This window comes from Scatophagus argus, chromosome 14 (assembly GCF_020382885.2).
Source record: "Scatophagus argus isolate fScaArg1 chromosome 14, fScaArg1.pri, whole genome shotgun sequence".
Taxonomy (NCBI): Eukaryota; Metazoa; Chordata; class Actinopteri; family Scatophagidae; genus Scatophagus; species Scatophagus argus.
The window spans coordinates 9,895,714-9,914,606 of record NC_058506.1 but is presented as its reverse complement, the minus strand read 5'-3'; the positions used below and the strand labels follow the sequence as shown (position 1 = coordinate 9,914,606).

General features: G+C 38.9%; 1 protein-coding gene across 3 annotated transcripts in view; it reads left to right on the top strand.

Moving 5' to 3' along the window:
- The first annotated feature begins 1,884 nt into the window (after positions 1-1,884).
- The window catches only part of klhl13 (kelch-like family member 13), a 35,015-nt gene continuing 18,006 nt past the window's right edge, over positions 1,885-18,893 (top strand). The window contains exons 1-2 of one of the 3 annotated variants that reach the window (XM_046411746.1): positions 1,885-2,016; positions 3,578-3,649. In XM_046411746.1, the coding sequence (XP_046267702.1) occupies positions 3,597-3,649 (53 nt within the window). In that variant the 5' untranslated portion in view covers positions 1,885-2,016; positions 3,578-3,596. Of the gene's footprint in view, positions 2,017-2,057; positions 2,751-3,577; positions 3,650-18,893 lie in introns of those variants that run through there. The other 2 variants (XM_046411744.1, XM_046411745.1) reach the window with 2 other exon arrangements.

Sequence of the window (18,893 nt, the reverse complement as noted above, 5' to 3'; positions counted from 1 at the left end):
CGGGGCGCGCTCAGGCTTTCTTCTTCTACTACTTTATTGCTATGACAGCTGGTCGATAAAGAAACATTACTGCCCACTACTGAAGAACAGCAAGCGAGAGATTAGAAAAGGCTTAGATGGGCTGTCATGTGGGTGCTGAGCAAGGAGTACTGGGCCTGCCGGGGAGATTTTCGTCACATCCAAATAATACATCACCAACAGTATCTTTAAAAGGTTTGCTAAACATCAGCCAAGGAGGAGAAGCTAATCACTGAAACCAGGGCGCTCTGGAGCCTCACTTAGACTCACTTATTTTTGAGGGAGGTGCAGATATAGATATTTGAGAATGTAAAAAATCCTGTAACAATATGCGAACTATTATCACATTTTTTAAAACATGAACACATAACCTAGACAAACATGTTACAGTTGGGAAAAAAAATTTTGATTCTCTGGGGGACATCATCAATGGTGATTCTAAATCACCTCAAACACATCTTACCTTTTTGCAGTGCAATTTTTTGCTACTTAACAGCTAACATATAGGCTTATATAAATATATGAATGAATATATGATGATGTATCTATCTGTCCTTTGCAAAGCTTTATTCGGATACTTTTTGCTCTGTGTGCCTTGGGAACCAGAGGACCACTCACAGTGATCAAAACAATTTAAAAAAAAATTGAAAATGATGCATAAATAAATTAGGTTGAAATGTAATTACATGGTGCTGTATATCAGTTTCTTGAACTGCCAGTTGCAATTCATGAGGTGAGAGCTGCTTGGTAAAACATGCACATAAATTAGCAGCTGCAGGTGCCATCCTTTCACACATGATGAAGGCACATAGAACTGCGGACCATCCAAGAGTTCGGCAGAATTACCATTGAATTTGATGTGTTCACAACCACTCTTTGATCCAGATCAATGCATCAGTTGATTACTGTAATAAGCCTTTAATTTAACAGATGACTTGAGAGGATAAAAAAAAAAAGTGGAGGTGGTACGGGAGTGATTTTTGAAAGAGCCTCAGTGCATTTTAATGAATGCATTATTCTGATTACGTCATATTGTAATTGGAGACTGTAGTTTATTTAATGCTATCAAGCACAAATTGGATATTAATTGCAAAAAACACTGTTGTGCATCGAGGTATCAACATTTAATTATCCTCAAACATGTTTAAATGTTAGTAACTAAACCCAAAATTCACAGTGTGTTTTGCATCATTGACTCTTGAGCTATCTTTTCTTCATCTTTTGTACTGTACGAGCAAATAAACCCAGCAATTAATAATAACAATATTCTAAGATTTAATGTAATTAATGAAGGTATAAACTTCATCAATATTAAACAACATTTAAAGGGAACTATCACTATATGATTTTAAGGTGTAAATATTTATTTTAGCGAGGCATCGAACTTAAACTTAAGTGACAACAAAAACAGGAAATTATTATGCAAACAACACGTTTATGTTATTATTTGCAGTGCAGATTACTCGTGTATGGCGACTGCATTATAGCCAGGAACCACAGCTACTGCTTTTCTGCCGTTGCCGTAAAAACTTTTATCTTTTTGATTACGTTTGAACAAGCACAGCCTCTCATACCTCAAATAGAAATTTCCGCTTCGATCAATTTAATATTTAACCCACATATTCATACTTCTGCTTTTGTAAACAGTATCGTATGTATCCTCTTAGTGCAGCTGCACGTCTCCAGGAGACGCTCTAAATTGCAATAATTTATCATTTTTAAAGTAAAGCCACACAATACACACATTTGTATCGAACTACAAATGCTTTGAAGAAAGACGACTCCTCTTTAAAACCACTTTATTTAGTAACGGAAGTCTGAGCCAATGAGAAAAGATTGCCATACTCTTCCACCAATGGAAAGTTTTGGTGCTCCAGCTCTACTAGTAAGCGACGACTGGGTTGGATAAAACAAGGAAGGAGGCTCCAGTGGTATAAGTAGATTTGAGGGCTTGGAAGGAAAACAAGGACGCTAGTTAACGTTATCTCGTTGTTGAAGGTATGGAATCGGTTTTTAAAAGTTTGCAGAGCGTATATAAGACACATATGGTTATTGAAATATCATATGTAGTATTTTAAGCTCAACAAATATAAGGTTGACAGTTACTCACAGTCATCTGTTGTTGGTGGCAAACCTAACCAACCAATAAGACTAACTAATAACTAACCCAACTAACTCATGTTGAAACCTCGTTTACGCTGTCGTTAGTTAAGCCAACATTGCTAACGGACGGTAGTTAACAGTATCCAACTTGACAGCTATGCTGTCGATTGTCCTGATCTAGCGTTAACGTTATTCCAAGCTAGCCAGTATTAACATTAAAGGGTTCGCTTGGCCAGTTAGCCTTAGCCCGGAGATGTAAGTACTGTGTTGAGGCAACATGGCCAGAAAATTAGCAAAGCTCCGATCTGACAGCGTTGCCCCTCGTCACAATACCTTTGTTTAACTTAGACCGTCGGAACAGTAACGTTTTAAATGGCAATAGCCTAAACCTTTGCTAGCAAGCAAGTCAGCTACTTCGCGGTGGACTTGTTTCACCCCACATGTATCACACTTAGCTTTCAGAGGACTAGCTGTCCTCTCCTCCTTCGTGTCTGTGTCAAGAGTTCAACTTTAAACCACTTCGCAGAGGCAGACTTTCAGCTCCATCCGTTTTGTGTCACTTTCACTTGTTATAACAGCAGGACCCAGTCACTAACGTTGACAATTAAGGAAATTCTAACCAAACTGAGGTGTGTAATGTACCAGCTGCCTTCCTTTTAAATCAATTGTGATCAGTGTCATTATATCCTTTATTTTGTGTTTAATATTAGCTGAATTTAAAAAAAAAACAGAAAGGTTGTTCTGTCAAATAACACAAGGCAGATATTTTTAGCTTTAATTAGCCTAGTTCTGTGCAAAGCAACAAGTTAGAAATATGATGCAGCTGTCACAGTTCAGCAGAGGATGGGTGGTGAAGAAACGCCAGTACACCTTGCAGTCAGCTGCTGTAGGACGTTTTTCATCCAGGATAAACAGTGGTGCAAATATATTCACATTGCTGTGAATTGCCCCGCTTTAAAGTAATAAGGACACACAAGCTGCAAATGTAAGACAAGTCTTGAGTGAATGTTTGCTTTCAGAATAAACTTTAAAGCTAAATTTTGATTTTTGATATTTACTGAAATCCAGTACCATTACTAAGCAACTCGGACAATTTTGAAACATTAAAGCTTAAGTTATGGTGCTAATTTCTATTTCATTGTCCATCTCAGGTGCAGAAAAATAAACACTGAAATGTATATTTACATTTATGCGACTGTGTGCAACTGGAATGCAGTGCTACTTGTGATCTGTAATACAATAATGACAGAACAGAAAACTTACATGAATGATTAATTGTATGGAAATTAATTCGTAATTAGAACAGTTGAGGCTCTGTCACCAGTAGGCCTCAGATTGTTTTAAGAGTAGCGTGAAATCCTTAAAATGTAAAAGTCAGAGTACTCAAAACTTGTCTTGTTTGTTGTATAAAAGAAAGACTTTATCCAAATGTTGAAAGTATGTTTCTGTTTTTGAGGTGTGGCTTTGGCGAGGGTATGGAGCACCCTGTGCACAGAGGGGAGGCGATGCCCATCGGACTGCATGACAGGTAATGTGCAATGTCTCATATTCCATTATTGCATTAGCCATTGTGAATATGTGCATTGATTCACTTTAATTAAACCAATTTCACTTTTTAGCTCACAAATGTTGCCAAAAATTCAGGAGCTATTTTAGCTCTCTTGAGAACATCCAACGTTTTCTTTTCACTGCTCTCAACATTAATAATTGCAAACAGACAATGTTATGTTGAAAAAAAATCAGCTTTTGATGCAGGATTGAAGGTTGACCATTCTTAAATTTTATTTAGTGCGCAAGTTATCTGTCCTGTAATCAGTTGTGACAAGGAAATAGCTTCCACCTGGAGTCTGAGGTGTTAATCGTGTAATCCCTAATATCCCTGATTAGACTGTAGGGAAGAAAAGCAGAAGGGCTGCTTATTGAAAAGGATTTAAAACCAGTGCTAAGAGTCTAACCTGAGTGTCACGAAAGATGTTGCAGTTTTTCTGCTTCATTAAATCGTCTGTGGCAGCTTACCACACCTGAATGGTTTGTGCATATTGTTAGCTAATTTATCACTATTTGCCAGGATTCTTTTTTTTTTTTTTTTTTTGGCCCTCTGTTCCTAGCAGTAAAAAGTAAGTAAAATTATTAATTGAAAGTGGCAGTTCAGTCACTTTGCAAAACAAAATCTGTGATTGGTCATTTATTTTGTTCTCAACCTCCAACAAAATACCAACAAATAATGCAAAGTTGAGTAAATAACATAGACATATCAAGATTACTACCATCATTCCACATATCAGGCAATGACCACAGAAATTCTTAAATCGTCTTATTTCTTGTGAGTGTCCTAGCACTGACTTGTTGCAGCTGCAGTAGCTGCTTGTGTTTAGAGAACACAATGCCTTCTGACCCAATTAAAATGGCATTAAAGAGATGTATGTAAAAACTCCAAGCTATTTGTTGCAGTACAGCTTGCTATGTTTAGCTCGCGTTAGGAACATTTTATACATGACCTCAGTGGAAACCTGGTTACTCCCTGTCAGCCATGACTTAGCATGCCCAAGCGCATGAATGGAAGGAAGAAAAATACTTTACTTTGCTTTTATACCACACAAGACAAAAAACCTTGGTAATAACTCTGCCATACTTAATGAGATGATATCTGTCAGTTGTAATGTTTGGAACAGTGCTCAGTTCCGTTTGACAAAAACAAGTAAAGGAATGGGAGAGTATGTATTCATTATGTCAGCATGGTGACTCACATAACATGCACCCAAATCCTTGCCGACTCCTGTTTTGTATGCCAGATGTTGCCTTGGTTAAGCAGTTGGGCTGCAACTAAATATTATTTTGTCAGTTGCTTTCTTTATTAATTGATTCATTTTTTAATATGTCAGGAAAGAGTTGAAAAATGCCCTTAAAAATTTCCCAACGCCCAAGCTACGTTATTAGATGACATGTTGAAATGTCTTGTTTTTTCCAAAGGCATTCAGGATACATTTCACAAGCTGCACCCAGAGAAATATTAGACATTTTTGCTTAAGGTTGATTAAGCGGTCAGTCAATCTATAAAAGTAGTTGCTGATTAATGTTTTGTTGATCAAAGAATTTACTAATCCATTACTGTATAATAGTGTTTAGCTTTGTAGTTTAAGGCACAGATGCCAGTCAGTGAGAGCCTAGCTTCCTTGAACTGATCCAGCTCATCCAAACATGTCTTTATGGACTTTGCTTTGTGCACTGGGACACAGTCATGCTGGAATAGAAAAGGGCCTTCACCAAACTGTTGCCACAAAGTTGGCAGCATAGCATTGTCCAAAATGTCTTGGTATGCTGAAGCATAAAGATTTTCCTTCACTGGAAGTAAGGGGCTGAGCCCAACACCTGAAAAACATGAAGCTCGATTCCAATACTTTTGTCTATATAGTATAGGTGTGTATTAAAATTCAGACATTATATTTGCTGACTTTTACTGATCTGATTATGTTTTTATCTTCCATACCTTACTGTGGGTAGGTAGCACCTGAGTGTTTTAAATACTGTGGAAAGGAACTCGTCTGTGTGATTCAGTCTGTTGGCAAAAGATTCTCCACTGCTCATGAACAAAATTGTGTCTGTGTGGAGGTGGATGAGACACTACACCAACTGGAAGGGCAGTTATGAAGCACAATTTTCAGTGTAAAGTACTGTAATTAATGCAGGCACAAGCAAAGTGCCAACTGTCTATCACAGCATAAGCTGTCAATACTACTAATACAATAGATACTAGAATAAACGGTTAGCTGAATGAATGGGAGAAGCATAAAGCATCATGGCACCAGTTCTCCCTTTGTTTATTGCTTTTAAACAAAAATTTGTTGAGTTGTATGCAGTCCATAAGCTTTCCTACTCACAGGAGTAGAGTTCCCTAAATTCGTTTAAAATCAACATCTTTACTCTGGAAGGGGTGTGAGATGATTATAGTGGCTCTACAGGCTTTATTTGGAGAAGAGTAATAGCATAAAACTGAGAGTAACAGGTGTAGCGCTGAGCTCTCAGGCTTTAACAGTAGAGACAACATGACTGCTGCCCTTGCTGAAGAGGCAAGGTCATTCTTCCATTTACACTGTAAGCTGGTAGGGGGAACAGTTGAGGACGGAAAGTGTGACGACAAGGTTGTTCTAAGGATGGACCTGCAGGTGGTAGAATAAGTCAGGTACCAGATCATGTCCAGGATGTAAAGAATCTAGATTCTGTATATGATGCACTTAAGCATAATGTAGCTATTTAGCTTAATGAAGGCATTGTCTTGTTCAAGATTTTATTTTCTATATTATGCACGATAGCGGAGAGAAAACTGCCTGGTTTGTGTGGAACTGCTTTCACATGCTCAGTGTCGAAAGTGGGTGATCTGTTTTTAATACGAACTCTGTTGCATGTTTTTCAACTGCATGCAGACACTTGTGGCAGGAAGAGTGTTGCACACCAGCTGCTTGTATAAGTTAAAGTGTCTGATTTCTAGAATTATGAATTACATCAGAAGTTGCTGTTTCTTAATCTCTTCCACAAGAAGCCAACAAGTCTAATTGATTTTTATATAAGTGGGGCAAGATGATAAGCATGACAGCTTCTGTTTTTGGTGAGATATGAATGTTTTTCTCCTTTTCTGGTTACTACATTAGACACATTAGTAGCACCCTCTAATCTGCTAAAACCTGCTTTGATAGGGAATCCTGGTAGACTTGGGGGTAAAGGCATCAGTATACACCTGAAGTGCTTCTTAAAATAGCTAATAGCTACAGCTGAGAGGTCAAATAGATTCAGAAACCTTTTCCTGCATCAGAATTTGTGCGTCTGTATCTGACTATTTTTGTGGCCTTCCAATCCAGACAGTCTGACATTTGCACCCACTTCATGCAGTGACTGGCCAGCTGTATGGATGTGAAAAAGTGTGCAAGCTCTTTTTCATTCCTTTCCAGTTTCTGCCACTTTCCATGGAACAACCATGCTTAATTAAAGTTGGTCCAAATGTAGTTATGCATCTCTTTTGGCAATTTTAGTCATTGTATTAGTCACTAATCACTGACGTTCTGATTTATTAGGATGAAGCACCTTTTTTAAATTCATGTTCACTAGTCCCATTCAAACTTACCGGTACCCTGACAGAATGATCTTATTACTTGCCCTCTGTTGTTGTTGCTTGCAGCTTTTTTGAGAGTTGCTCATCCACAGTACTTCACACTTGAAACTGACTGCATTGGTTTATCAGAAATGAACAGGAAAATACGTGGCTGTTAAAGTAAACCACCATCAAAATCTCAAGTGTGCAGCAGACTTAACTGTGTCAAGGTTACTGACATCATCATACCGAAGCTGGTTTGCCAGCAATTGAATTAAATGTTTGCCGATTGATTTCAAAGTCAGATCAGGTCAGAGGAGTGGTGTCACTGTCACAAGGCCCAGTAGATTAATGATGGCAAACTCTCATTGCATGATATGATAGAGCAAAACATCATTTAACATGATTTCTTCCATTGCATAGGGATCCTCACTCAACTTTAGGCACATTTAATATGCATTATTAACTGACAGTTTAGTTGTATAAAATTGTATTGCATAACTTAAAACTGTGGAGTTCAGGAAATTGCTATTGGCACTTTAAAGCAGTTTGGAATGAGGTATATAAGGTGTTTGCTGAACTGTGTAACTTTATTGCTTTACAATGAGTGCACTATGGCTGTCTGGACTGATGAATGATAATTCATCTCACTGTTTGTTTTGTTTAGCCAACGCACAAACAATGGCAACAAATGTCCAGAAATTATAGAATCAGAATCAGAATTGTCTTTATTGCCATGTAAGTGAAGAGGTTTCACATTACTAGGAATTTGTCTTGGTGAATGGTGCATAGAACGTAAGAACAAGTAACATATAATAATAGAATAAAATAAAATTGAATAAGGTAAAACAAATAAAATAAATATGGCTCTGGAGGTAGTACAAAAGTGAGGTAGTACAGAGTGGAAGTAGTGCAAGTAGGTGAGGTAAACAGTGCAAATGGTCAGCAGGTGGATCATGACATGAGCATAGATCAGTGTCTGTACTGAGGTAGCTAAAGTGCAGATATTTTAATCAGCTGGTGTTCAACAGACCAACAGCAGAGGGGAAAAAAGCTGTATATTAAGTAGTAAAATTTTTGAGCGTGTTTCATGTTGTTTCTGGGGGCAGCTGTGGCTCAAAAGGTAAAGGAGGTGGTCCAATCATCACAAGATTAGAGGTTCGATCTGCACCTCGACCTGCATTTTGACGTGTCAGTGGGAAAGATGCTGAACCCCAAATTGCACCTGAGGGCTGTTCCATCACTGTGTTAGTGTATGTGTGAATGGCTTTGGATATTAAGCACTGTATCACTCCTGATGAGCAGTTCAGCACTTGATTGGGTGCATTTAGCAACTTTGAGGAGATCTCTGTTAATTCACCTTTGTGGCTCTCAAAGTCTAAAGTTAATTTACCATTACCACTGACTAAAATAAAAATTTGACCTCTATGAAGCCACATTTTAACATTACTGCATGGCAAATGTATTTGATTCAGAGTAATTGGTTTGCATGATTTTCTTAAGGTTTTTCTTTTTTTTTCTCTTTATCCTGATCCTTTATTTCCCATACAATTCTTTCCATAGCAATCCCAGAACTGTAATCACAATTCCTTTAACAAGGTGGCACTGTTGCTTAGCTACTGGGCTTTTCACCAACCCTGAAAGGGTGATGGGAAGGCAGGGCCCCCCCCCCCTCCTACCACGAGATAACTGTGAATGCAGCAGGGCTAGTAGTCGTGGTGGATGCAATCTATTGGCTTCTCAGTGCTGCCGCTAAAGTCACAACCCTGACTGTAGCCTGCACTGCCTTTACCAGTGTATTTCTGTAACTGCTGCTGCTCCTGCCGCCGCTGCCACTGCTGCTCTCCCTCCCCCTTAAATGGTGTGGGCAGAGTGGGATGGACGACTGCACTGGAAACCTTTTCATGGAAATGGTCTTTGCTGTTGGTATTGCTGTAGCACCATTCTGGTGACAACAACATGCCGTTGAAATGGAAAAGCGGTTCTCCTGTCAGCTGGAAATTCCCAGTGCCAGTTCTTAAGACATCCAGGTCCTCACCCCTTTCGCCTGCCTACATGTGAGTAAGAGCTAAATAGCGTTCCCATTGTGCCATTGTGGAAATGTATATGGTGATGGATTTGTTTGCTTCTCAGTTTTGGATGTTTTTGTGAATTTGATGCATCCCTAATTAGACAGAATGCGATTGAACCTTGTAGTGTGTCAGGAGATTTGCCATGTCCAGCATGCATTTTATGGTTTGCTGGCAGAACGCTTTACTCTTGGGCAAATAGACTGATTTTGCCACTAGTCTGGACATGGCAAGCACCACATCCCTGACTCTTGCCCTCTCCCGGTGGCTATGTTTATTTGGGAGCAGGGACTCAGCAGCTTGGGAGGAGCCTGCCTTTGTCAGGATGTCTGGTGTGCCCTGGTTTAGAAGCTATTGTCATCTGCTACTGTTCAGGAGGAGGGGGGGAGGGGGTAGAATGGAAGTGCTTCTCACAGCCTCTCACCATCCCTTCTCTTTACCCTTTTTTCTGGGCTGTGCTGAAATGGACAAGTATCTGGTTTGAGTTTTAAGCAGTAGCATGGCTTTGGCAAAGAGTAAGAACCAAAATCTTGAAGCAAACAAATAAAACAACAATCCTGATTTGTTACCCTGGGGCTATCAGCTAGGGGAACCAATAGCCTCGGGGCAATTTCGTAGGATAACCAGGTTTACTTGGATGAGGTTGATTTTTTTTTTTTGTTTGTTTGTTTTGTTTTGTTTTTTTTTAAATTGGATTTATGTAGTCTCTAGTTATGCAGCTTTACTTATGAGCCTATGAGCCTTAATTGTGCTGGTTTTACAGAAATGTTTATTTTGAACATAGCTGCATCATAGACAATAAAATGTATGCTCTAATGTCTCTTTTTGATAATTTTACATTAAATGTCCTCAGTGAAACAAGTGGCATCTGCAACATGGCTAATTCTAAATGTACAAAACGTGTCTGTACATTTACCATATAGCTCTTAACTGCCAAGTCTTGAGTAAATGGTGTCACTTTGTAGCCTCTTGAAAATATTTTATGATGAATGTTTCACTATTGGCACTATTGACTTGGTTATTGCGATTTTAATCTTTGTGTAACCACGGTTGTTTAGCTAGAAGAACGGCCTGCACTCACACACACGTGCAGTCACACGCATGCAAAACCAGGAAGCTGTCCAGCACAACCACAGCCTTATCTGTTGGCCACTGAGCAGCTAATCTGGAGCCATCGGGGGCCACAACCTTAGTTGCTGTAGCAGTTGAATTGAGTGGCGAGCAATAATTTGGTTATAATGCAGCTCATGCAAACTAAAGCAGCACAACTGACACCAAAGTGTAACCGTAGATGCAAAAAATCTAGCTCTTACTGGCAAATATTTTAGATTGTCGAGGACCTCTTTTTTTTCTGGCAATTTATCTGCATTTTTGTCACTGATTTGAATACCTTGTATGTCTGTAGCAACACAGCATGTTTATACTCACAATGCAATTTTGAATTTCTGTATAACCAGTCATAGACCACGTGCTGTGTGGTATATACTGTGTATACTTTTTGAAGACTATGACATCATTAGGTGTACTCAAGTAGCTGTGGACAGTGCTTGCGTGTCTTCATCAGAGACTGTGTGCACACGCTGGCAAGTAAAGCATAATGGAGTCTCAAGGCTCCACCTTACTCTGCCCAGTGTGGCTCTGCCCCACCAGACCACTTACTATTTTGAAACATGTTTTTGGAAGCTGTGTTTTTTAGGCAGGCTGATATTGGGCCCCCAATTATAGGTTACTCTGTGGTCAGGGAGAAGTCACTGTTTATAGGCCCTTTGAGTGGTTCCTCTGTTTGGCTTCAGAGACATTTTTAACTTGCTATGTTGCTAGAGCAGTCTTTGTATCCAAAAGAGCAGAGAGATGGCAGACCCAGGATGGAGAGTCATTGGAATATCTGATGTACATGTTGTGTAATGAATTAAGATTTGCTGTTTGCACAATGCGCTTGCCTCTTTTGAAACCGCCCTAATCTATAAATAGACTGGTGAACTGCCTGTGGTGCGGATTTCATGCTAGAAAGGAATGGGTAAGGTTAAGGTTCACTGCCAGTATGGCCCATGCAATAATCTTCAGCTCATTAAAACATCCTTGGGTTCCTCTTTCATTCCACAAAAAGTCCTTGAAATGAATGCCATCCCTCATCTGACATTGGTTCAATACTAAGCAATTAATATGTGACCGCTGTCTTTAGTAATCACCTCTTGGAGGTGTCGTGGTGAGCCGGTAGCCTTAACTGCAGCAAAGCCTGTTCGATTCCGGGCTGCGACCTTTAGGAGATGTCATACCCCTTTTCTCCTTCCCCATGTACCCTGTCACTCTTTTTCAAAAACCTCTTTAAGAAAAAATCCTAGAAAATCAGTCCTTCTGAGAAAGTCTATAAAAGAAGTCACATTTTGCACATTTTGTACTTCATCACAATCTTTTATTGGATTTATTTACTGCTGTCCTTTGATTCTGCTGATTTATGTTGTTTTGTTTTGCCTTGAAAGAAATGCGCAGTATATCAAAATACAACCTTCTCCACAACATGCTTGCACAATAACTTAAGACTTTGCTTAAAGCCACCCAGTCCTCTATATCTATGTATATTTATATATATATATATACATATCTAATGTAGCAAGTGTTAAGACTTTAGTTAAAGCCAGTGTGACCAGATTAAACTCCACACAGACTGTGCAGCCATAGGTAAAACGAATGCTTTGAAAGACTGTTTAACAGATTTTTGTGAACGTAGATGCTTCACATGTCTCATGTGGCTGTCAAATCCTTCTGCTGCTGCTGCTGAATCCACTGTGCTACTGCTAGGAGATGATTTTTGCAGTCTCTGAGGCAAATGGCCCATTAGTTTACAGACGTTTCTTTGAAACCTATTACCAACCCAGATTCATTTATTCCATCAATTAAACAGTTAATCTATTCTAAAATAATCGGCACATAGCTGATTTGACAGACGACATCAAACTGAATAAGAACTGGGTTTGCGCTGGTAGATTTTCATCTACTGACAAGAAGCAGACATTTTTCATGCTTAAAAATTCATAAAACCATGCAATTACACTTGAGGATCTCACCAGATATATGGCAGTGTGATTTATGTGTTAATTGGACCCAGCAGGGATGATAAACCATCAGAGATGTTAAAACTACAAAACTGTATGATTGTACGATAAAGTGCAACTACGCTTGGATCATAAATTCCCATGAACGTATAGATAACAGCACATTCTTTAAGGAGTGATGCATATTTGAATATGCAGGATATGTGTCATTGAGGGATGTTGTCCGAACTTGGTGATGTTGACTGGTTTGTACTTGTGTCATTATTCTTATATGTGTTCCCCTCTCCATTTTAATGGAAGGTGGAGAATGATCTGGTGCACCGCATCAGCTAAAAAATAGCTCAGCATTACAAGTGAATGATTAAGATGCTCTCTATATGCTTGGCAACATGATTCTTTTCATAAAACATTTTAAATGAGCTTATTCTAGAGTTGCACTAGAGCTTTTTAATTTTCCTGCCTGTCCTTTACAATGGACATAAAGTTCTTTCTGACTCGTGGCCGTTTTTGTACAAAATGCAGCATCATTTATTTTCATTGAAAGGCTGAGGGGAGGCACAGGGAGTCTGGCTGGCAGAGTATCAAGTGAGTTCAGTCAGGTGAAACTGTCATGTCTGTGCTCATCGCCCACACACACACACACACACACTCAAATCTGAACTTTGATGAAGTTGGTTTGAGATTAAGTTTCAAAACAAAGTTGACCAGTTGTTGGATTTTATTATGGCAAAAGTAATACAAAAAAAAACGGATTCAAGGCAGAACATTGATAGAAGGTCATTCGATGCACCATAATGCCTGCAGCGAAAGAACAGACCCCTAAAATAAGAAAACAAAAAGCAGTGGGGCATCTGGACAGTTTTTACTGTCAGGCCCGGAGAGAACATGCAGCCAAAATCTGTAGGTGTAGGTTAAAAGACTGACTTGGATAACAAATCCAAGCCTGCTTTGTAGTATTACCCCTCATAACAGTCAGGAAAAATCATCTGCACTTCAATATTGCTGACCCTTACGATCGTAAAAGGATCCGCATCCTGCAATTAACGGTGAATTAAGCCCCTTTGTATGCAAAGTTGTGTCCAGGCAAAATTATGCTGACACTTCTACTTATTCTCCACTGGTGTGACACATTGTATGCGTTTTTGTTTAGGATCTGGATTCATGCCCTATTCAGCCTACATATACTGAATAATCTCACATATCTGCAGTGACTGCACAGTCCAGCGTACTTTGTAGCTTTTTGTAAGAAATGATTCTGCAAACTTTTTGAACCAATTAGCATTATTCTGGCTGTAGTTGTCCTTTTGGTTCACACATAGTCAGCTGGGTCGTGTTCCTTCTTACATCATATTTCAGGTTGATTAAGCAGTTGGTACATGTTGACAGATTGTCTGCTCCACCCACACGCAAACACGTTATGAAGCTTGCTTGGCTTAGCCACTTGTGGTGCTCACTGAAACTCGTTTTTTCAAAATTAATTTTAGGCTCTTATAAATTCCTCACCCCCTTTGTGATGTTAAAAACTTGACCTTAAAGTGCTCTTTGATTATAAAGTGTAATTACAGACTCATTATAGCGTACATGTTGCTCAAGTTATTAACAGTGATTGGAGCAATTATCTGGGGATCACGGATGGTTTGTCCTGGAAAGAGGGAGCTGCAAATACTTTGGAAAAAGCCGGCCTAATGTTTAATAGTTTCCTTAGCTGATCAAAAGTGTGATGCCACTGTTTTCTATTTAAGATTTTTTCATTGCACTGAAGCAGTTTCTCTCTCTTGCTATTGCTATTTTTCACTAGTGTAACTCCTGTGTTTTTCTTTTAATTATAGAACCCCCTCAAAATAACCAGTTTCTCAGTGTCCAGCTGTTCAGTTAGAACCTACAGTCGCCATGATATTCCATTTTTAAATCAGAGTTCCATGTATGAATTCCACCTTTTGAAAGAGTAAGTATTGAGTCTGTGAATGGTGCATTGAAACTATCCATTCAGTTGGTTAAGCCAGAGTATTAATTAGGGAAGTGCCAATTTTCATCAGAATGAGCAGAGCAAACAACATTTGTCAGACACATGGGGCACAGATGTTTGAAATAGTCTAATAAGTGATCGCTTCCTTTTCACTGGTAGTCTGTGAATGGAGAAAAAAGAAAATGGAGCATCACCACTGAATAGATCATGGCTCATTTTTGTAATTTGGTGCATTAAAAATGTCCGTGTTCATTATGATGATGAACATATTCACATTTTCTTGTTGCAATCCATCCACCAGACCCATTGTCACATTTTGGAGGCACCAAAGTCTGTTTGATGGAATAGGGACTGTATGAGAGAAGAATTTCAAGCCTGCAAAACTACCTCCTTTACTTTGCCCTATTGCATCTCCCTTTGTGTGGTGGAGAAAGGGAAACTAGCACTGCACCATTTCTCTGAAATGTTGAAAGAAATTCTTTTTTTTTTTTTTTTTTTCAGTTGAGGAAATAAAAGTGTGGCCGCTACAGGGAAGGTGAAGAAGCCTGGAAAATACACAGCTGCTGATCTAAGCATATTTGTATTCTGAATGTAATAACCTAAGAGATAACCATTATACCTTACTTCTTCATGAGTATTTTGGTTGATGTGTTTGAATGTTCTACGGTATATACAATGTTCATTGACAATGTCACCATTGAGTATCAGCATCTCAACTTGAAGCTCATCAGTTCTTTGTTAGTCTAAATTCACAGAGGTAGTACATTATTAAAATATTTAGCTTGATAAGGAGCTATTTCTTTGATCTGCTGAGTGAGCCAAATCCATCCAATGTAAAGTAAAGTAAAATTAGCTCAAGTTTGATGGGACAACAGCAAAATATATTATAGCCATCTTTATTTTATTTTTTTTTTTTAAATCACTTTACTTTGGTATCAAACAACCATTTTTTTTGTGAGGAAGCTCTCCCCATAGACACCAAGCACTTTGGTTTAGTGTATGACTTCCGCATTATGGTTAGTTCAGATTTGGCAAAGTTGCACAATAACAAAAACAAACTAATCAATCAAGGCAGCGGTAGACCCACAACTCCTGTGTTCTTTGGGGTAAAATTACTGTTTCTGTCAAACAGTCTGGTGCTTTGGAGAGAGAATACGATATAAGGGCTTCAGTTCCACAGCAGTACATTGTTAAGCTTCCTACACCGGTACTCCTGCTGCTTCTCTAAACTGGGGATGTGCTGATTGTCATAGACTGTAGGCATTGTTCTGACTGTGGATAACTACCTCCCCACTACACTCCCCTGCAACCCCACTTCAAAAAAACCTGAGCTATACCTTTAATGTTCAGAACTTCATATATACGAATAAGAATGCAAATTATTTTTTTAAATGACATCCACAGACAAAATCAGCAATATTAGAAATCCAGGTGACACCATACTGTGCATTTGCAAATTGTGCTTCAGTTTAATAATGCTGCTATCACAGCACTGTATTGCTTGTGTATCATTGTTGCCAAGGTATTGTTTGAGGCTGTGGACGTATACTGATGTGTAATGTTGCGTTATATTGTTTGAAATTTTTTTTATCACTATCAAAGTCAATTTAACACCAAGTTTTATGAAAGTGAAATGTATCGCACAAATGGCATCACATAGAGGGGTTTCTATTTCCTGCACCTCCACAAACAGTATTGAGCATTACTGCATCACAAGGAATAGAAGGTGTTCAGCATCATGTAGCTTTATTGCATTACTGTGCTCGGTGATTGAGATATCTTCTCAGTATAGGTGTCTGTTATGTCATTGCTTTGCTTGCCAGGACAAATAGGGATTTCCCTCCTGACTCCACTGTCATCACATCAGAGGATTTCAGAGAGATGTCCTTGTTTTGTTTTCATGCACCTTGTCACCTTCTCTTCTGCCTTTCTATTTTCTATGTGAGTGGTTCAGATTCAGCTGCTGGAGTGCCTGTTCTGAGAACACCAGCTAGATCGTAGGAGTCTTGTGATCTTTTTGTCAATAGGGCACAGGTATTGTTTCACAAATATATATATATATAATATAAAGATGATGGTGTTGCTCTTTTCTTGCTGCTCTGCCAACTCCCCTGCTGCATCATTGTCTGTCTTTTTTTGCTCTCAGGCTCTTCCTGCATGCCTGTACACGCACCTGTACATCACTTTAATCTGATGTACTAGTAAGCAACTTGCAAAGTTTTATGAAACTTATGAAAATGCCTGTGTAATGCATTTTGTACCAAAATGAGCCCAAGAAAAGTGGGCTGCAATCAATTTTTAATTAGCGATACACGCACCTTATTTGGGATTTTTTCTTTTTGTCTCTTGATATTTTGTTCCAGAAATGATGACATTAACCCTTCAGATGATCAGAACCTGAAATAGATGAGATTAATGAAGTTTCTATCAATGTAGCACTAAGTGGGACTAGGCAGCAAAGCTATACTCATTAATCTTTTAAGACCCTTCCAGTGTCATCCCAGGGAAAACGCCATGTTGACATGAGCTTCCTGAACTGTCACTTGTGGTAGGATGTTTTTAAGCTTTCCAATGACATGGCACTATATAGACTGCCATCCTTGTCTCTTTCTTACTTTTTTTCAGTCCTCCAACTTCCTCCTCTGCTTCTTGAGATTTCTTCTGACCCTGTCTTTCTCCTAGTCCTGTTCAAAATCTAAATAGGTGCAAATAAAGATAGTTCTAACTGTCACTGACCTGAAAATAGGATCTCTTGCATAACATTCCTGTTATTTGTCATTTCCATTGTTACCACTGTTTTATCTGGTGTTTCTTGTCAGAAGTAACGAAATGAAATGGATGAGGCTGTGAGAGCGAAATGGTCTCCAGTGTCAACATGAGAAGTTGCTGCAGTCTGAACTAATTGCAGGTCTTGCTTTTTGTTGGTACTAGTAGAAAGATACTACCACATTTTAATTATCCTGCTGAGAATCTTAAGATATAATGTGTAAGCATTGGGCTTTTGAACCCACTTCCATAATTTATCACTTCAGATCTGACCTGCGATCATTGGTGTGTATTTGTTTGATGTGTTTGATGAAAAACAGATGAAATTGGAGCTTTTTGTGATCATTTTAATTCCTCCTAACAGTCCATCCTATAGGAGATACGCAGTATTTATCTTTTGATCTGAGGTTTTATATTCAGTTCCTCTTGATTTTGTGAAAACCCTGTAGCATTGTGCCTATCAAATTTAACTGTGATATTTGTGAAATGTTAAACTGATAAAAGCTTTTTAGATGTGGTTTAGTAAATTCACTGTTTTGATCAATTTAACTGAATGGTCAACTTAGTTTTTATCATCATATTCACCTTTTTTTTTATTTTTTAGAATTTAAAAAGAAAAATAAAATAATGGACATAAAACTGACCAAAAATAAGCCAATAATAGGCATTTGACAGGCTAATATTTTGTGATTCTTTGATGTTTAACAAATGGTCTTGGTCAGTGCTGAGCTGCGGTAATGCTTTAGTCAAAAATGTCTTCAAAAATGCCACAGAGATTTGGTCCCTCTGTTCACTGATGCCTTTGCTAAGAGCAGAACTTTTATGTGGGATGCTGTAGCTGTTGTCTTCTTTGTTTCGTTCCGGCAGCCACCAACACTCCTTTGTGGTTTGGACAACCCACTCTCTCCTCGCTGCCTGTCCGACTTACCACCTGACGGGGTAAATGTACCAGTACATTTCCTGTGCCGTGTGTCAGTGTGACTGTGACCACTGTTGAAGCCCTGCCACTTTCTCAGTGTTTAGTGGTAGTGTTCATGAATTCCTACCAAACTGGATCCATGATCATCTCCTTGTGCCGATCCCATCCTTTCTCATCGTCGTTTTGAAAATAACACCGTATTTAAGTATCAAGCCTCAGGATTTCTATGTAATAGACTTTCAAGCATGCATAGCCTAGATCATAGAGTTGTATCTATTTTTCATACATATTGTGGTAGCAGAGAACTTGTCTTTGTTGTTGTGTCTTCATTTGTCTTCCTACCGGCTCCTCAGATCTTGTACAGCATGTGCAGGGAATGACATTTAGATTCCACCTGACCTTCGCTTAATGTTTCTCATCATATACCCCGAATGTCTCTGATCTAATCGTTATAGTCTTGAAAAAAGACTGCGGTTGACTGTTAGTCAGCTGAAGTCTTTGTGGTGTGTTTAAGTGCGAAGATGTGAGGCGACGGGAGGTGACACAATCCGTTTGATCAGCCCGCCTTTGTCGGCTTTGAGGTCGGCTCAGAGGATCACAGCCATAAAGTGAAGTTTGTTTGAGAAGAAGGGAGAAGGGAAGTTTTCATCTCACAATTCAGTCAAGAAAGTGGACAAGAACTCTTTTTTTTTTTTTCCAGCAAGATTAAGACTTTTTAGCCTCACTGACCTTTCTAACCATATTATGCAGCCAAAGCAGCGCTGCCATATCTGTATTGATGGAGATAAACTTTTTTTTCACCTCCAAGTGACCTCAGGCAACTGTGACTCACAACTTTGCACATGAATGTTATTATGCATTTCCAGCATGATGTTCTTTTTTTGGTTATAATTTTTTCGTACTGCAAACTGAACAA